At 48.1% G+C, this 18,867-nt stretch overlaps 1 protein-coding gene across 1 annotated transcript in view; it reads right to left on the bottom strand.

Annotated features, from left to right (window-relative positions):
* The window catches only part of SPAG1 (sperm associated antigen 1), a 52,551-nt gene extending 33,923 nt beyond the window's left edge, over positions 1–18,628 (bottom strand). The window contains exons 1-8 of the mRNA XM_056110741.1: positions 18,489–18,628; positions 13,587–13,746; positions 12,396–12,524; positions 9,933–9,997; positions 9,008–9,117; positions 6,035–6,140; positions 3,210–3,340; positions 1,493–1,599 (exon numbers count right to left, since the gene is read on the bottom strand). Coding sequence (XP_055966716.1) covers positions 1,493–1,599; positions 3,210–3,340; positions 6,035–6,140; positions 9,008–9,117; positions 9,933–9,997; positions 12,396–12,524; positions 13,587–13,746; positions 18,489–18,628 — 948 coding nt within the window. The remainder of the gene's footprint in view (positions 1–1,492; positions 1,600–3,209; positions 3,341–6,034; positions 6,141–9,007; positions 9,118–9,932; positions 9,998–12,395; positions 12,525–13,586; positions 13,747–18,488) is intronic.
* Positions 18,629–18,867: the final 239 nt, after the last annotated feature.

An 18,867-nucleotide genomic window follows, 5' to 3' on the forward strand; every position in this document is an offset into this window, starting at 1 on the left:
TTCTGTTCATCAAGAATATAAAGATATTAGGAGAGAGAGAGACAGAGAGACACAGAGAGAGAGACAGAGAGACAGAGACAGAGAGAGTACAGCTTGCCTTACACACGGCCAACCTGGGTTCAATCCTCAGACCCCATCTGGTCCCCTAAGCACTTCCAGGAGTGACCCCTGAGCACAGAGCTGGAAACAAGCCCTGAGCATCACCAGGTGTAGCCCATCCTCCCCTCCCCTGCAACATTCTCCTCTGGCCCTGCCAAAGCAACGCCCCCAAACATAGGGCGCCTTAGCCCCTGTAGTCACTGCTGCTGCTCTAGCTGTATTTTAAGGACTGGATTGTGGGTCCATGCTGGAAACAGCCGTGGGCAACAAGTTTTTCCCTCTGCAGGAGGAAGCATGTTTGTCTGGGGCAATAGTACAGCGGGTAGGGTATCTGCCTTGCATGTGGCTGACCCGGGAGACTGCCAGGAGTAATTCCTGAGTGTAGAGCCAGGAGTAAACCCCTGAGTATCTCTGGGTGTGACCCAAAAAGAGAGAAAAAAAAACAGAAAGGTTTGTCAGTTCTTCATATTTCGTGTTGGAATGGATATTGGGTGGGTGACTGTCTGTCCTTATAAAAAGGGGGTCCTTGACGTCAGCCCTCTCAGTGTGATGTAAGTCAGCGAGTGTGTGGTATTATTTTGGGTCACCCCCTGTAACCCTAGGGGACCTTCGAGCCAGAGGAAGTGATGTAAACTAGCAGCTGACTGGCTTGCTTTGTATCTGGGGGCAGCTGAGTCCTGTATCTGGTTGAGGAAGTCCCCCTCGCCTGCTCACTTAGCTTGTAGAATCTCAGGCCAGGCCTGGTTTGGGAGGCCTCTTGTCTGGAGGCCCCAAGTGCAGAATGGGGTGAGCCGACCTGGTGAGGGAGTCCACAGGTGGTGGTCCTGCTAGGCACACCAGCATCACGCACTCTCTCTTTCTCTCTCCTCTCTCTCTCTCTCTCTCTCTCTCTCTGGTCGGGGCGTCCTCCTGCTCTGTGTGTCTGTCCTTTGCATGTCTGTCCATCTCTGCACTGAACGAAGACACACTACCTCGAAGACAACATAAATGGGAAATGTGTGTCCCCAAGTCAGCTCCTGGCAGTGGGCAAGGGAAGAGCCAGCTTTCTCCTTCCCTATTTGGATAGGACCGACCCCTTTCCAAAGCCGTGGCTAATCCTCATCATGCATCTAGCAAGATGACATTTTATCTATGGTGGCGGGGAGGAGGGTTGAGTCACATCTAGCGAGCAGTGCTCAGGGAAGATGCCTGGCTCTGGGCTAAGGAGCGGCCCTTGGCGGTGCTTTGAGGGAAGCAGATATGGTGCCTGGGATGGAACGGGGTCAGCCGGATGGAAGGCAAGTGCCTCAGTCCCCTGGACCGTCTCTCTGGTTGACAGAGGTGACCTTTCCTCACAAGCCCAAAGAAAGAGTGCCAACCCTAGAATCTGCTGGGAAGTCCCTTTTCTGCTTACTTTGGCCAGTGGATCATCTGGCTTAGCTTCCAGCACTTTGTTTAAATCTTCTTTGGCTTCCAGAAGCTTGTTCTGATGTTTATATGTCGTGGCCCGGCGTAGAAGACCTGAAATTTTTACCAAAATTAAAAATTATTTTTTAAACACATGGCATCAGGGGTCAAATGTATTTTTCCAGGGGATGACTACATGTTGCACCGGACAATTTAGGGTGTCAGAAGACTGGGCAAAACTTGGCTACAGTCCTTTTCATTACACTGTGTGGACAGAAGATGACACTTAAGTACACAGAAGAGAAGACAGAGACCACAGCACACAGCCTGGCCACTGGGGCCTGGCCAGCTACTCCGAGGCCAGAGGGACGATGTATCTGAACCCTCCACCTCTCGTGTGACCATCACGGGCAGCTTTTCACTAACCAGTCATGTTTTCCTCCTTCTAATGTATTCATCACTTCACATGTATAGATGTCACTTTCTGATCATTCCATTTGCTTTTTTAAAAAAACAGAAAATCCTTTCTTCCACATTACTCCACTCTTTGGCCTGCATCTGGCTCAGAATGTGGGACATGAGTGAAGTCTTCCTAGCAACCTCTACGATGATCAGAAGGAAGCATTTTCCCCCAAACAACGGGGGGAATTCTGATGAACAAGTCAGCTAGGGTCAAAGTGGAGCAGTTGGTTTATCTACATCAGATTTTTTTTTTTTTGCTGGGTTCAATGTATCATCTGATAACAATCGAATACTGAAAATGGATGTTCCTGGGCCTACCTATCCATTATGCAATGGGAATCTGCAGAGTAAATCATTGTTCGGGACAGAACCAAGCTGGGCACAGAGAGGAAGCCTGGCTGGTGCATGAGGCCCTGCCTTTGATACTGATCACAAATAGAGAAGAAAAGTGGAAGATAAAAACCCTGCCACACTGAGGATAATCTTGAGACAGATTAATATAGATAAGTGGTATTTCTTACCCAGGGATTATCTAGTTACCTGAATGCAAATAGAGGTTTATAATCCAAGTTAAACTTGACATTTAAAGCAACTTTATGGTTTTGCTTTTTTTTTTTGAGGAGGCAGGCCACACATGACAATGCACAGGGGTTACTCCTGGATCTGCACTTAGAAATCCTTCCTGGTAGTGCTTGGGGGACCATATGGGATGTTGGGGATTGAACCCAGATCTGCCGCCTGCAAGGGAAATGCCCTCCCTGTTGTACCAACTTGGACCCCTAGGCAACTTTATGAAGGTAATGATTCACACGAAGAAATCAGAATATATTTGAAGGATTTTTATCTTACTGCCTATTTACTGGTTTGGGGGCAATAATATGTGTGTTTTCATTTTATGACTGATGGGTTGGTTTTATTTGGGGCCACACCCAGCAGCTCTCGGGTGTGGTGTTCAGGGGTCACTGCTGGTGGTGCCCAGAGGACCATGTGGTTGCTGGGGGTTGAACCCTGGCCTCGAGGGCACAAAGTCTGTGTCTTGCCCTTTGACCTTTCACCCCGGCCCAGTAACTTTGCTTTGGTTTGGTTTGGGGGCTGCACCTGGCAGTGCTCAGGGCCTACTCCTGACTCTGCATTCAGGGATCACTCTAGCAGGTGCTGGGATTGAACCCAGTCAACCACATGCCCGGCATGCACCCTGCCCACTGGCCTATCTCTCCGGCCCCATGTGCTCTGAATCTGAAAGTGTGAGGAACAGGGTTTACCCTTGATGTTTCCAGGCTCTAATTCCAAGACCTTCTCACAGTCCAGGAAGGCGCTGTTCCAGTTCTCCAGCTTGAGCTGGGCCTGAGCACGATTGCTGTAGGCCGCCACGCTGGGCAGGGCTGACAGGCTCCTGAAACACAGACGAGGGTTGGCACCCAGCAGGTGAGGGCAGGGTGAGTGGAGAAAGAGGCAGCGGCTCCCACCATCCACTGATCAACTCAGTGCCACTAGGAGAATGTTCCAATATTTGGGCTGGAGTCTTTAAGGAGATCATTAGAATGATGCAGGTAAGGAAGGTGGGCCCTAATCCAAGCTGAGGGGCCTTCTCAGAAGAGATTAGGAGCCGGGCACACATCCCGGAAAAGCCACCTGAAGACACGGAGGACACGGGACGTGCTCAGCAGACTCAGCAGCTATGAGGAAACCCCGTGCTGCTGTTCTAGCATGGGGCACACTTTGTAAGGAAGGCCTTAAAAAACATATCACTGGCAGCATCAAACATCATTAAAAAATTGCAAAATGTACTAAATCAGGGGCTGGTGCCATAGGACACAGGGGAGGGCATTTGCCTTGCACATGGCCAGTTCAGTTTCGATCACCAGCATCCCATACAGTTCCCTAGCGCAGAGCTAGGGATCAGCCCTGAGCACACCAGGTGTGGCCGCCAAACAAACTCTCCTCCCAAATGTACTAAATCGCTATGTGAACAGAGATGCTAACATCTGGCTGAGAGGTCTACAGCTGACTCAGGCTTTAGGAGTGACCTGAGTTCCAATTCCCATAGATATCCCGAAAGAACACTGAGGAAAGGACGTGGCCCATTGAGAGAGTACACATTTGCATGTGCAAAGGTCCTGGGTTCTATCCCTGGGATCAGCAAAAAGAAATGTGTCCCCCAGACCACATGGGAGGTGTAGCCCACTGCCAGTGTTTTTGGAAGTTACCTACTTTCCACAGATGCAGGAGGCTCAAATATTGGCACTGGCATTTATGGAACATTGATGATGAACCAGTAACCTTGCTGTGGATGGGTGATAATATTTAAAACAAAACAAAACAAAACAAAACAAAAACCCTGGGCCAGAGCAATAGTACAGTGAGTAGGGCAGTTGCCTTGCTTGCTGCCAAACCAGGTTTGTTCCCAGGCATCCCATATGGTCCCCTGCCCCCAGCCTACCAGAAATGATCCCAGAGAGCAGAGCCAGGAGAATACCCTGAGCATTGCTAGGTGTAGCCTCCAAACAAAAACAAAACAAAAACCAAGCTGATAAGCAGATTGCTCCTAGCGAGCTCATGGTCCAGTCAGTCAGTCACAGAAACTTAAACTGTATTTCCAGCAAGCTCTCTGAAGGAGAGAAGAGATCTCTGAAGGGCCTTTAAGGGACGGGGTATGGTTCATGGGAGAATACCAACCACTTCAAAGGAGCCCTTCAGAGCTTGGAGCCCAAACAAAACAAAGCAAGAGCCCCTCCACTGGGCACAGGAATGAGTGATTCAGCAGGGCAGGAATGCAACCTAGTCTGGAAGACTTCTTGCAGGAAGAGATGTGAGGGGCCCAGGTGATAGGATAGTACAGGGGGCAGGCACTTGAGCCCTGACAGGAGCAATGCCTGAGCACAGAGCCAGGAGTAAGCCCTGAGAACCACCAGCGGGGGCCGCAAACAAAACCAAAACCAAACAAAAGTGAGGCATGGGTTGAGAGCTAAAAACTATATAAGGGTTCAAGTAGAAAAAGAGCAGAGGGCAGGGGACCAGACAGGGCCCGTGGATAGAAGGTGCTGTGTGACCTGGGCCCTTGGAGGACAGGACTGGGTGGAGGCCATGTAACCACGGGCCCGTTCTGAACCCCTCCACTGTGGGTCCACGAGGCTGAGAGTCTGGAGCGCGACCTCGCTGCATGAGTCCCCGGCTTTCCTCCCCAGCACCAGGAAAGCAGGTGGAATCGACCTTCGTGCTCAATGGACTTTGTGTGGGGCATTCAGATAGTGCCGATTTTCTTTGCAAAAACAGGAGCATCAGGGGGCCAGAGCAACAGCACAGTGGGGAAGGTGCTGGCCTGCTCTGGGGTCAAGTCAGCTTCCACACGCGGTCCCCAGAACCCCACCAGGAGTGACCCCCAAGCACAGAGCCAGGAGAAAGCCCTGAGCACCATCAGGTGTGGCCCTCAAACCAAAAGAAAAACTAAACAAGGACCATCAGGTCCCCTGACGAAAGTGGGGGTGACTCTTACGAGACCCCCTTCTGCTATGGGAGATTTCTTCCCCTTCTATCTTTACTTCAATAAAATCTTTATATGAATTTTAAAAAGTTATGGCGGGGGTGAGAGAGAAACTCAGGTTTAGGCATTTTTTCCCCAGGGGATGCATCCCCAGCAGTGCTCAGGACTGACTCCTAGCTCTGTGCTTAGGATCACTCTGGCAGGACTACAAAGGACTACAAATCCAGGTTGGCCGTGTGTGAGGCAAACATCCTGCATGATGTACCTGAGAAAAGTATTTTTTTAAAAATGGGCAGGGGACGAGAGAGAGAGAGGGCTCGGTGGGCTGGAGCAACACTCTGTAAGCAGAAAGCCTGGGTTTGATTCCAGCAAATAGTTCCAGCACAGTCCCCAAGGACTGCCAGGTGTGATCCTGAGCACCAGTCCAGGAGTAGCTGCTGAGCTCTGCTGGGTGTGGCTCCCAAAATAAAACAATAAAGGCGACACAAAGGAAAAGAAAAATCACAAGTCCCTGGAATGGTTCTGAGGTAGACTACTTATCACCAATTAAACTGGAACACGATCAACTTTAAACGGAGAGCTTCAGGCCCAGCAGAATCCTCTCACCTCGTGTAATACATGACAGCCTCTTCGTAGTCTCCAGAGTGGAAAGCTTCATTGCCCTTTTCCCTTTCACGGGTAGCAAGAGCATCTCTCTCCTTCTCTGTGAGGCCTAGAAATATAGATTAGCTTGCAAGGTGTTAAAAAAAAAAGTATGGGGCTGGAGCCATAGGACAGCGGGCAGGGCATTTGCCTTGCATGCGGCCACCCCAGGTTCGATTCCCAGCATCCCCTATGGTACCCCAAGCACCGCCAGGAGTAATTCATGAGTGCAGAACCAGGAGCAACCCCCTTCTGGTGTGACCCCAAAATAAAAAAAAGTGCTTAGGAGGTGGGGATGTTTCTCATGGGGCCAAAGCACATGCTCTGCACATGCAAGAGCCCCAGGATTGATCTCCAGCAACACACACCTAGCATTGCTAAGTGAAGCCAAAGCCCTAAATAAAACCAACAAAAAAATCAAGAGAAATTTTAAAAGAATGCTTAATACACACGATCCTCACAGTCACAGTCCTCCCATTGTTCATCGATTTGCTAGAGCGGGCCCAGTAACGTCTCCATCATGAGACTTGTTACTGTGTTTGGCATATCGAATACGTCACGGGTAGTTTGCCAGGCTTTGCCGTGCGGGCGAGATACTCTCAGTAGCTTGCCCCTCTCCGAGAGGGGCGGAGGAATCGAACTCGGGTCGGCCATGTTGGCCACTTGTAAGGCAAACGTCCTACCGCTGTGCTATCGCTCCAGCTTAACAAACACACACACACACACACACACAATTTGTTGTTTATTTATTTTGCTTTGAGGCCACACTTGGCAGTGCTCAGGGCTTACTCCTGGCTCTGCATTCAAGGATCACTTCCTAGTGGGTCTTGGGGGACCCTAATAGGACATCAGGGATCAAATCCAGTCCAGCTGTTTGCAAGGCAAGTGCCTTCCCCACTGTACTTCCTCTCCACCGTAGGAATGCATTTTCTGACACAAGTATGAAGTGATCCACAAAAGGCTTTCTAAATGTAAGGACATGCTTTTCAACCATTCACACTTCTTTTGGGGTGGGAGTGGGAGAAATCTGTGTTTTGGCCACACCTGTGTTTTGGCAGTACTTAGGGGCCACTCCTGGCTCTGCCCTCAGAACTGACCCTGGGCCTCAGGGACGATACACAATGAGAGGGTCAGGATGGGCTTAGCAGGATGAAAGACACGACCCTTGGCCTTCCTGCCAGTTCGCATCCAGTCATCCATCACACTTCTCGGGGCTTGGGTATTTCTGTCTTATTTTGTTTGTGCTGTGCAGAGTGTTTCCTTCCAGTGCTCCGGCTCCCACATGGAGGTCACAGCGCCCACCCGGACCTCAGGGGTTGGGGATTTTTATGATTGGTTTTGGTTTACTTCAGTGGTTCTCTGCACTATGGACTTCAAATGAAAACTGCTTTATTTTTGGTTTGGAGACAAAAAAAGGGAGGGCAATGGGAGAGGAATCTAGAAAAAAAAGAAAGAGGATTTAAAAAAAAAATTTTTTTTAAATTAAGGGCCCAGAGAGATAGCACAGGGGTTAAGGCATAGCCTTGTGTGAGGTGCCCCCCCACCCCGGTTTGATCCCAAGCATCACATAACATTCCCCCGGCACTGTCAGGAATGGCCCCTGGACACAGACCCAGGAGTAGTACTGAGAAGCACCAGGTGTGGAGGGTACTGAATTAGGTTTCCTGCATCCCAAGTATGTCCTCAGCCTATAGCTCACTGATTTATTTCTCTGGCCCTGCTGTTTATCACACACACACACACACACATTTACACACATTTCGGGGGGACACACTCATGGTGCTTAGAGCTAACTCCTGGCTCTGTGCTCAGGATCCAAGGACTATATACAGTCCTGGGAATTGAACCCAGATAGGCCACATGCAAGACAAGCAAGCACCTTACCTATTGGACTATCTCTCTGGCCCCATTTTATTTTATTTATTTAAACACCATGGTTTACAAAGTTGTTCACAATATAAGCTGTTACAGGCTTTTGATGTTTCAGCCCCCATCCCACCATCTAGATGACCTTCCCTCCACCATTGTCCCCAACACCCCCACCAAGCCTGCCCTTTTACCAGGCACACAGCAATTTATTTTATATTGCTTGTAACAACCAAAATGGCTAAAGGGATTATCAAAAATATTTCAGTAAAAGAACATTTGTGAAAATTGTTAAATCTCACCATGGGCTTGTGCGGTCTTTATCTGAGGATTTCTTAAGCTGTTTGTCACTAGTTGAGCCTTCTGTGTAACTGTTTGTGTGTGTTGAGTTTAGCTGGCCTCTGTGTTACTTTCTCCTTTAGTTTGGCGTGCTCCTACTGGGATGCCAATATTGTGGAATGTTGTATATGCGGCCTTGTAATTCTCTGACTTTATTTTAAACTCTTATTATAGAAGTATGACAAATATTATGTGTGAAATTAAGTAATGGACATAGCTAAATTTGTTGAAAGTCACCCATTCCAGGAGAAAATCGTGACACTTCCTCCTCACCTCGCATTCCCTTCCAAGGCTGGTTGCTACACATTTTGTCATGGCTGGACAGGGGATCACAAAAGGTATGTGGGCAGGTACTGAGGAGCAAATTCGTCACCTCATGGCTACAGGCAGGTGTCCCACTAGTGTACCACAACTCTGGCATACATGAACTTTTAGTGGAAATCGGTAACATTGAGAGAATGTCTTCTGTGGCAAGGGATTTTATTATAATTTTAATTTTATTATAATTTTAAATGTAAAGACTAACTTCTTCTATTTGTTTAGGTTTTGTGTTTGGGCCACACCTGATGGTGCTCAGAGCTTAGTCCTGGCTCTGCACTCAGGGATCATTCCTGGCGAGCTCAGGGGATCATATGGGATGCCAGGATCAAACCTAGGTTGGCTGCATGCAAGGCCAGCGCCCTACCTGCTCCAGCCCCAAGACGAATTTATTCTTATTTTGCCCCCAATTACCTGTTATGTCTATATTTGTTTCAATTTTAGACAAATGCAACTTGTTGTTTATCACAGTTTTTTCTTTGTAATCTTCATCAAGCTTTGAACATTCCTTTTCCACATCAAATCTTAAAAGAAAGGAGAATCATTTTATAAAGTATGATATAAGCAAGAAAATAAAATCTAGGAATGATATTCTTGTATTATCATGGTTGCTTCAGAAGCATGCTCCAAAAATGCACTTTGAATGACAATTCTTATGCATTCTTGCTTAGAAAACACATGATTTAATGAGAAGTTGAATTAGTAATCAGTTGTAAACTATTCAGAATGCTGTGATTACATGAATCCATTTCACTCAAAATAATTTTTAAAACTTTGAGTAGGTATATGGATTTCAATATTATTAATTTTTGTTTGCACTTATAAACAAAGGGATGCAGTAGTTTATGGCAAAGAAGAGCTCAATATACTAAAAACAAAAACAAAACAATTTTTAAAGAAGAAAATATACAAAGGAAAAGTGCGTAGGAGGCCGGAGAGATAGCTCAGCAGGTGGTGCACAGGCGTTGCATGCAGGTAGCCTGGTTTGATCTCCTTCATCACGCTATATCCAGAGCACTGCCAGGAGTGATCCCTGAGCATACAGCTGGGAGTAGCCCCTATGCAGTGTTGGGTGTGTGACCAAAAAGGAAGGGGAGGGGAAAGGAGGGGAGGGAGCAGAGGGGAAGGAAAGGGAGAAGAGGGAAGGGGAGGGAAGGAGAAGGAAGGGAAGGGGAGGGGAGAAAAGAGAAGGGAAGGGAAGAAGGGAGGGAAGGAAAGGGGGGAAGGAGAGGGGAAAGGAGTGGAGGGGCAGGGGAAGGGAAAGAGAAGGAAAGGAGAAGGGAAGGGGAGGGGAGGGGAGGGGAGTGGAGTGGAGGGGGAAGTGGAAGGAAAATCATACTTGTCCCACTCTGCATAATCTCTTGGAATTTTCTTTTTAGCTGGTTTACTTTTAGTATGTTTTTCCTGTAACAAAATCATATTTCACATAATTAGTAGGTTTCACTGTAAATGCAAGAATTGGCCGATGCAAGGGAATGTGAAGTATGGGGTTCACACCTAAATGTGAAGCACTGGCTAGAAACACTAAATGGGTAACTCGGGCATCCTGGCGGTGAGCACTTAGTACCAGAACCCCATGGAGGAAACAGCAATATTGGTGAAAGAAACAAATAAATTGTAGCAAACACCACAAAACACCAAATAGAATGGATAACAAAAATAGGTATCCTTGAAGGCATAACTCCAATATTGTAATTAACATAATAGTATGCAGCAAGTTCTAAAAGAATTTAAAATTTATAGGCCAAAGTCACAGGATAAGAGTTAAGGTTTTTGCCCTGCATCTAACCAACCTGGATTCTATCCCAGCACCACATAGGGTCCCCTGAGCACCATCAGGAGTGACCCCTTGAGCTGAGTCAGGAGTAAGCTCCGAGCATAGCAGGGTATGGGCCCAACCCCCCCCCCCCCCCAAAAAAAGATCTTTACAGCACACAGCCACGGAGAAGAAAGGCCGCGCGGGGGCCTCCACAGCTTCCGAGAATGCTCCTGGTCCCGAAGAGAGCCGAGATCACCGGGAAGTCCCAGATGGGGTAGGTGCCGCATCCCGCCTCCTCCAGAGGGAACCCCGGTGACCATGAACCTCTACAAGCATAGCTCGCTTATGCAGGAACTGGGACTCTCACTGCAAACTGCGTGGCCGCGGCCGCTTATGCAGCCACGCGACATCTTCTTATATATAAAGTGGTCAATGGAACGTAAATTCTCCAACGTTTTTCCCTGAAAATCAGGCTTAACTCTTTTACAAACCACAATGCCGAAAAGGAAAGAGAGAACAAAAGGGAATGCCCTGCCACAGAGGCAGGGCGGGATGGGGATGGAATGGGGGGTGGGAGGCTGACTGGGATCCGTGGTGGTGGGAAATGGTTACTGGTGGAGGGATGGGTATTCAAAATAAATAAATTTAATTTAAAAAAGTTATAGTTAATTCCAGAAACAATCTATGGAATTTAAGAATATATGCCTAAAATTTTACTAGATATGTAGGATATAATTTTGACTGATTTGCACTTATGAAACTATCATTATAACCCCACATGCCTTCTTCTAAAACTCGAAGCTGGGAAGTTTTGCATGCAGCAGACAGTGGTTTGATTCTTGGCTAACTGAGGGTAATCCCTGAGCACTGCTGTGTGTGAGCCACACTCCATGACAGCAATAAAAATGTGACTTCCATTAGAGCCGATTAATTTATGATGGACATCCAACTTGTACTAATTCTATCTTTTAAAAGACTCAAGGGGCCAGAGTGATAGTACAGTGGGTAGGACTTTTGCCTTGCATACGGCCAACTCGGGTTCAATCTCCAGCATCTTATATGGTCCTCTAAGCACCATCAGGGGTGATTTCTAAGTGCAGAGCCAGGAGTAACCCCTGAGCATTGCTGGGTGTGACCCAAAAAGAAAAAAAAGACTCGGGTACTAGCTCACATAGCACAACTGACTTCCGCCCTGACCACCACACCCTGCCCCATGCTTTCCCTGTGTGACAGGGCACCTGGGATGATGACCTCATGGGGGCCACCTGCCCACCCCTGACCAAGTACCAGCTGGGTGGCTTAAAGTGACCACGCCCAGTTGCCAGAAGCCAAAATGTCAGTACAGCCTGACCTTCGATTTAAGAATGAATCTCTTCTTGGAAAAATGTTAAAATACATTGTGTGAGTTTCTGAGCTACGCCAGGGATAACTGCCTTGAGCCCGCCATTAGGCTCACACTCTGATTCATGGAATATCTGCGTGCTTTGTGAATTCCCCATTTTGCCCACTTCCTCATGTAATCAATTATAAAAAGCTAGCTTGGGAGAAATAAATTTGGAGCTTGATCAGAGTCTTGTCTTGCTCCCATTCTTCTATATCTCTCTCTTTTTTTCCCCACTCGCGCACCCTCTCCTGATTATCCACATTGACTAGTCCCGTGGGTCGGGGCACCCAGTCACCTGCACAGTGAAGGTAACAGAAGGGATGAGGAAAGCAATGGTCAGGAAGCCCACAAATGTTTCTTTGGGAAGGGGAGAGTGCTCCCAAGCAGTACCCTGGGGAGGGCGATGATAGTAATACTTGGCCAACCTGGAGGAGGGGGCCACTTGGAGTGCCAGGGATTGAACCAGGGTCTACTGGATGCAAAGCAAATGCCAACCCACTGTATTATCGCTCTAGCCCCGAAATTCCTTCTGTGACTCAAGAAAAAAAAATCAGCTGGTGGGTGGGGCTGGGGAAAACTTCCTCTCTGGTCCCCGGATTATATAGACAGCACTTCTACTGAATGACCCCCAGGTCCACCCCCACCCCCAAAAGACCCACCTTCCCGTTGCAGAGAGAGTGCCTGGCCCCGCGGACGGGAGGGAGTGCATCCCCACGAGGCGCTAGGACCCTTTCGGGTTCAGTGCACTGGATTCTGCCTTCTTCTTTTTTAATTTCTGACACCCAGCTCTGAGAAGAAGGGAAACAACAACAGTTTGAAACCAACAAAGTGGCCACGAGTGATAGAGACAGCAGTGACAGGCCTTGCATGTGGTCGGTCCCGTTTCCCTCCCCACCTCCCTGTATGGACCCCAGATAATGGACCCCAGAGCCCCGTCAGGAGTGATTTCTGAGTGCAGAGCTCCTGAGCATCCCCTGGTGTAACCCAAAAAAAGCTAAACAAACAAAAAAAGGATATGGTTTGTTGCTTTCTCCTGGGGCCTATTTGAAGAGGACTCAAGAGGACGTCTCTCAGTGCGAGGCTACTGAGCCAGGGACCAGAGCGACAGGACAGCAAGTGGGACTACACACAGCCACCTGCTGGGATCCCCGGCATTCCATAAGGTCCCCTGAGCCTGCCAAGAGTGATTCCTACACACAGAATCAGGAATAACCCCTGAGCATTGTCAGATGTGGCCCCAAAACAGAGAGAGAAGAGTAGAGAGAGGAGAGAGGGAGAGAAGGAAAGAGGGAGAGGGAGAGACAGAGAGTTACACCAGGGGATGCTCAGGAGCTCTGCACTCAGGAATTACTCCTGGCAGTGCTTGGGGAACCATATGGGATGCCAGGGATTGAACCCGGGATGGCCGAAGGAAAGCAAACGCCCTCCCTGCTGGACTATCACTCCGACCCAGCTACTACTAAAAAGCGATAGCACAGCGGGTAGGGCATTTACCTTGCACGCGGCCTACCTGGCTGTCCCAGGTTCAATTACTCCCCCCTCTCGGAGAGCCCGGCAAGCTACCAAGAGTATCTCACCCGCACAGCAAAGCCTGGCAAGCTCCCCGTGACGTATTCAATATGCCAAACACAGTAACAAGAAGTCTCAAAATGGAGACGTTACTGGGCCCGCTCAAGCAAATCGATGAACAACGGGAGGACAGTAACAGTGACAGTGACTACTAAAAAGTCACTGTGACAGCAAGAGGCCTGGGGTTTCAAGTGAGCGAAGCAGATGTCCACGTGTCCCCAAGCCCCAGAAGGCTGGACTGTCAGGGAAGGGCAGTGGGTCCCGGGTGGCATGTTCTCTACCTTTATATCCCCGTCAATTTTCTCCCACTCTTCTGCAGTAAAACTGGACGCAGTTGCTGCTGGCTTGTCTTTCCGCAGAGCTCGACTCTGAGGGGCCAATTTTTGAAGGCGCTTTTCACAGAGTTCTGTAAGTTCAGGATAATACCCTTCTTCGCCGGACCTTTACATAAAATTCAGAATTTCACTTTAGTGTGGATTGTCTAGACCTGTGGATGAAACTATCAAAAATGCGGGGGTTCCACAAAGATCTCAGGGGCTTCCCCCACCTCCTACTCACTCCCTCAACCCAAATCACTGTATCACTGTAACACTGTCATCCTGTTGTTCATGGATTTACTCGAGCAGGCACCAGTAACATCCCCATTCGCCCCAGCCCTGAGATTTTAGCAGCCTCTCCTTACTTGTCTTTCCCAATGCTGCAATATTGGAGGCACTTTCAGGGTCAGGGGAAAGAGACCATTGTTACTGCTTTTGGCACATCAAATACCCCACGGGTAGGTTGCCAGGCTCTGCTGTGTGGGCAAGATACTCTTTGTTAGCTTGCAAGGCTCGCCGAGAAGAATATATATATCCCTCTATGATTTGTTGCCTACTGTCTGAACTCCATCAAATATGATGTGGTAATTATGGAAAATGGGGTCGGGAGAGTCTTATGATGTGTTGCACAGCCCACATAAACCTCATTATTTTCTGTTCCTTCATGGAGTGGAGGGGCTACAATGAAAGGGGGAAGAGAGAGCCCAAAGACACCAATGTCCACTCAATATTCTGTTTTACTTATTTTTATTCATTTACTTTTTGTCCCCACATCCATCTTACTCCTGGATCTGTGCTCAGGGGTCACTCCTGGAGATCTCAGGGGACCTTATGAGATGCTGTCACTGTATCACTGTCATCCCGTTGTTCATCAACTTGCTCGAGCGGGCGCCACTCCTTACTCGTCCTTCCCAATGGTGCCTTATTGAAGGCTCTTTCAGGGTCAGGGGAATGAGACCCGTTACTATGTGAAGCTAGGGATCAAAATCAAGTCAACAATTTGCAAGGCAGGTATGTTATTCTTTGTTCTGTCACTCCAGCCTCCATTTTTATTTGCATTTGAGTCAGCAGCCAAAAACAAGTGTTCAGGGGGCTACTCTGCTCCGGGATCACTCAGCAGTGCTCAGGGGTCCATGCATTGTTAGAAACTGAACCAGGCCTCCTATATGCAAATGTGCTCTTTAGCCCATCTTGTTCTCTCTGGCTCACATCACACATTTTAAAAGTTACAGGGATGAGACTGGAGCTATAGTACAGTGGGAAGGACGCTTGCCTTGCACATGGATGATCTGGGTTCAGACCCCAGCACCGTACATGGTCCCCTAAGCCCTCCAGGAATGGTCCCTGAGTGCAGAGCCAAAAGTAAGCCCTGCACACCGCCGGTGGGGCTCCCCACACAAAAAATTACAACAAATAGTACTTTCACCCCCCTTTCATACATATATGTTAATTTTGCACATAAGGTTCATTTAAAGTTATAAATGAATAGCGCATAAAAATAGACACACCTTTACACACAGTGGAGTGCAATAGCTAAGATCATGCAGTAGCTAAGATCTGAATAGTACACAGTGCCCAATGAGAGGTGAGCAGAGAGAGAAACTCCACATACACATGCAAATGCAGTCTCCATGAAACAGCACTGGGCTAGTGGGGGTGGAGGGTGAGGGTGGAACCCTGCAGTTTGCTTCAACGTGACTGGAACTGGAGGAAGTCATGTATAGTGAACTGAGTCAGAAGGAGAAGGATGAACATGTACTGATCTCACTTGTATCACTTCACTTAATCACTTAACTTCCCGTTAGTCGTCGATTTGCTCAAGAGGGTGCCAGTAACGTCTCCATTTGTCCCTGTCGCGTGCTAGTGTAGCCCAATGGCATCTGTTCGCTCTGGGAACTTGAAGAGCCTCAAACGGATCATTCATGATCTTGACGAAGAAGTCTGACCATCTGGTAGGTTTTGACATTCCGTGGAATCCAGTCGGTAACAGCTCTAGTCCAGCGGTCGTCTTTAAATCTCATTACGTGACCAGCCCATCTGATTTTTGACACCTTGGCAAATGAGACAGCGTCCCTGATTCTTGATCGTCGACGGATGTCGGAACTCCGGATTTTTTCTCTCATTTGTGTGAAACGTGATATTCCAAGCATAGCTCTTTCTATTCTTCTTTGGGAGACCTGAATAGTGTTCTCATCCTGTTTGCGTTGGGCCCAGCTCTCTGAGGCATATGTTAATGCAGGAAGAACAGTGGAATCAAAGAGATGTGCCCGGAGCCGGAGGTTCTTCGTCCTCTTAGCTATTTCTTCGACGTTCTTGAAGGCGTTCCAAGACGCTCTCTTTCTCCTGCGCAGCTCGGGTGCCAGGTCATTTGTCATGTTGACCTCTCGACCTAGGTACACATAGCTGTTGCATTCGGAGATGGTCGTTCCATTGAGAGTGAATGGGGCGTCAGGAACGAGGCTGTTTCTCATAAACATTGTCTTCGTAAGACTCACTTGTATGTGGAGTATAAAAAAACAAAGTCCGGAAATAGTCAATGCCCGACGGAAACGACCCCTTACATCATGCCAAAGGAAGTGAGGGCTGTGAGTGGGGGTGGCAGGAGCAGGGGCTGGGGGCGGGGTGGAGATACAGGCATGCTGGCGGCAGGCCTGGTGCAGGAGTGCGGGATGCATTCAGCAATATTAATACTGGGAACGAAGAAACAGCACAGTGGAGAGGGCGCTTGCCTTGCATGCTGCCGACATGAGTTTGATCCCCGGCATCCCATATGGTCTCCAGGCCCTGCCAGGAGTGATCCCTGAGCACAGAGCCAGGAGTAAGCCCTGAGCATGGCCCAGTGTGGCCCTTCAAACAAAACAATAACAACAAAAACCGTACTTATACTATTATAAGCCATAATCACGCAAACATTGACAATTAAAATGGGTGATATAGGTGCGAAATAAAGACTTTTGCTTTTTGTTTTTTAGTGTGGTTACACCTGGCGGTACTATGGCACTGCTCCTGACTCTGCCAGGGGTCGCTCCTGACATTGGTTGGGGGATCACATGTGGTACCATGGATTTAAACTTGAGTTGACCACATGCAAGGCAAGTAAGTGCCTTACCACCTGTACTTATCTCTCTCTATGTGTCTTCCTTTGTTCTTTAAATTATTTAGTTTTGGGGAGGGGGCAAACATTGCTCAGGAGGGCCCTTCCCAGTGAGAGATGTTTTTGTTGTTTGGGTCATACCTGGTGATGCACAGGGGTTACTCCTGGCTTTGCACTCAGGAATTATTCCTGGTGGTGCTTGGGGAGACCATATGGGATGCCGGGAATCGAATTTAGGTCAGCCATGTGCAAGGCAAATGCCCTACCTACTGTGCTACCACTTCAGTCCCCCAGTGAGAGATGCTTGGGGACTATGTTGGGGGTAGGAAACCGAACACATACAGGCATGCTCCTTAACCTCTATACCACCTTTCAGGCCTTAGAAACTGCGAGAGTTGGGGGTGGGGGGGATAGTTACAAATGGTAATTAGATGTGAGATGGAATGTGAGACATCCTGCTTACTTCCCAAGGAGAAGTTTCTGCTCCTGACGCACCCCCATTCCCCCATCCTCTCCCACCCCCTGCTACATGGATAGAAGAAAATGGCAGAGGAGGTGGGGAAGAGAGAGACAGAAGAGGGGAAAGGCATTTTCCTTGCATACCTTACACCATCCGGAGTGGCCTAACAACCGAGATAAAAGGACCAGATAATAACACCCAATCCAGCCACTAGAAATTCCATTTCTGCCCAGCTCAGTGGAGGCTGTGCTCTCTCTGGCTTATTGCTTACTGACATTCATTTATTTCCTCCCTTGTTTGCCCACTCAGAGACCTTGTGTCTGGACCCTCTTCACCAGCCCATCACCCCCTCTTTTGGCACTGTTCACTTCTTCCCCTGACCCTAAAAGCTCCAAGCCCCTGCCTGAGAGCAAAGTGGTTTTGGGGCGACAGCAAATGCACCATCATCTTTTCTTTTTCCTTTTTTTTTTTTTTTGCTTTTTGGGTGGGCTGGAGCAATAGCACAGCAGGTAGGGCATTTGCCTTGCATGCGGTTGACCTGGGTTTGATTCCTCCGTCCCTCTTGGAGAGCCTCCAAGCTACCGACAATATCTCGCTCGCCCGGCAAAGCCTGGAAAGCTACCCATGACGTATTCGATATGCCAAACACGGTAACAGCAAGTCTCAGAATTTGTTGTGAGACGTTACTGGTACCCACTCGATCGAGCAAATCGATGAACAACAGGACGACAGTGCTACAGTGTTTTTTGGGTCACATCCGATGATGCTCAGGGGTTACTCCTGACTCTGCACTCAGGAATTACTCCTGGGGGTGCTTGGGGAACCATATGGTATGCTGGGAATCGAACCCAGGTCAATCACGTGTAAGACAAACACCCAACCAGCTGTAGTATCACTCCAGCCCCAATCTTTTCAAGTTCCTAGGACCCGATGAACGCTGTTTCTCCCCGAAACTTGGCTCTCCACTGCTGGCTTCAAGAGGCAAACAAACTCATTGAACAAGATTGCAGAAACAACCTCAGACTAGAGTCAGCAACAGACTCTAGATGGGACAACAACAAAAACAGCCTCAATATTTGAAAACGGGTGCTAATATTTCTAAAGAGGCCAACATGGCCGACCCGAGTTCGATTCCTCCGCCCCTCTCGGAGAGCCCGGCAAGCTACCGAGAGTATTCAATATGCCAAACACAGTAAAGTTTCTGAGTTTTCTAAATTTCTAACGTTTCTGAGTTTTCTAAATTTCTGAGTTTGCTAAGTCTCCTGTTCTTTCATCATTGGCAGACTGAACGTAGATGATTTTAAATGCTTACCGGAGCTCACAGAGAATTTTTTCCAGATGCTTAACATTGGAACATTTCTCTATGTACTTGAAATCCAAATGTTCGACGGGAATTTTAAACGTTTTTGTTGTTCCGAAACCCCACAGTGAGGGATTATCTTCTGTAGTCATTGCTGAAAATATAAAGCAATAGAACAGTTGAGAATTTAGTATATATCCTAATACTGTAAGGCAGATAGCTAGGGGGACCCTGATAATGTATTTTTGGGAAATAGTAATAATTGAAAACCTAAGCAGAGATTTCCTAGCACTGAAGTAGCCCAAAGGCATGAGGACCATAACCCTTAGACATGGAAATCCTGAGCTCTGTAGCCAGGAGACACTGAAGCACCACCCACATGCAGAAATCC

Source organism: Sorex fumeus, unplaced genomic scaffold (assembly GCF_029834395.1).
Source record: "Sorex fumeus unplaced genomic scaffold, SorFum_2.1 ptg000002l, whole genome shotgun sequence".
Taxonomy (NCBI): Eukaryota; Metazoa; Chordata; class Mammalia; order Eulipotyphla; family Soricidae; genus Sorex; species Sorex fumeus.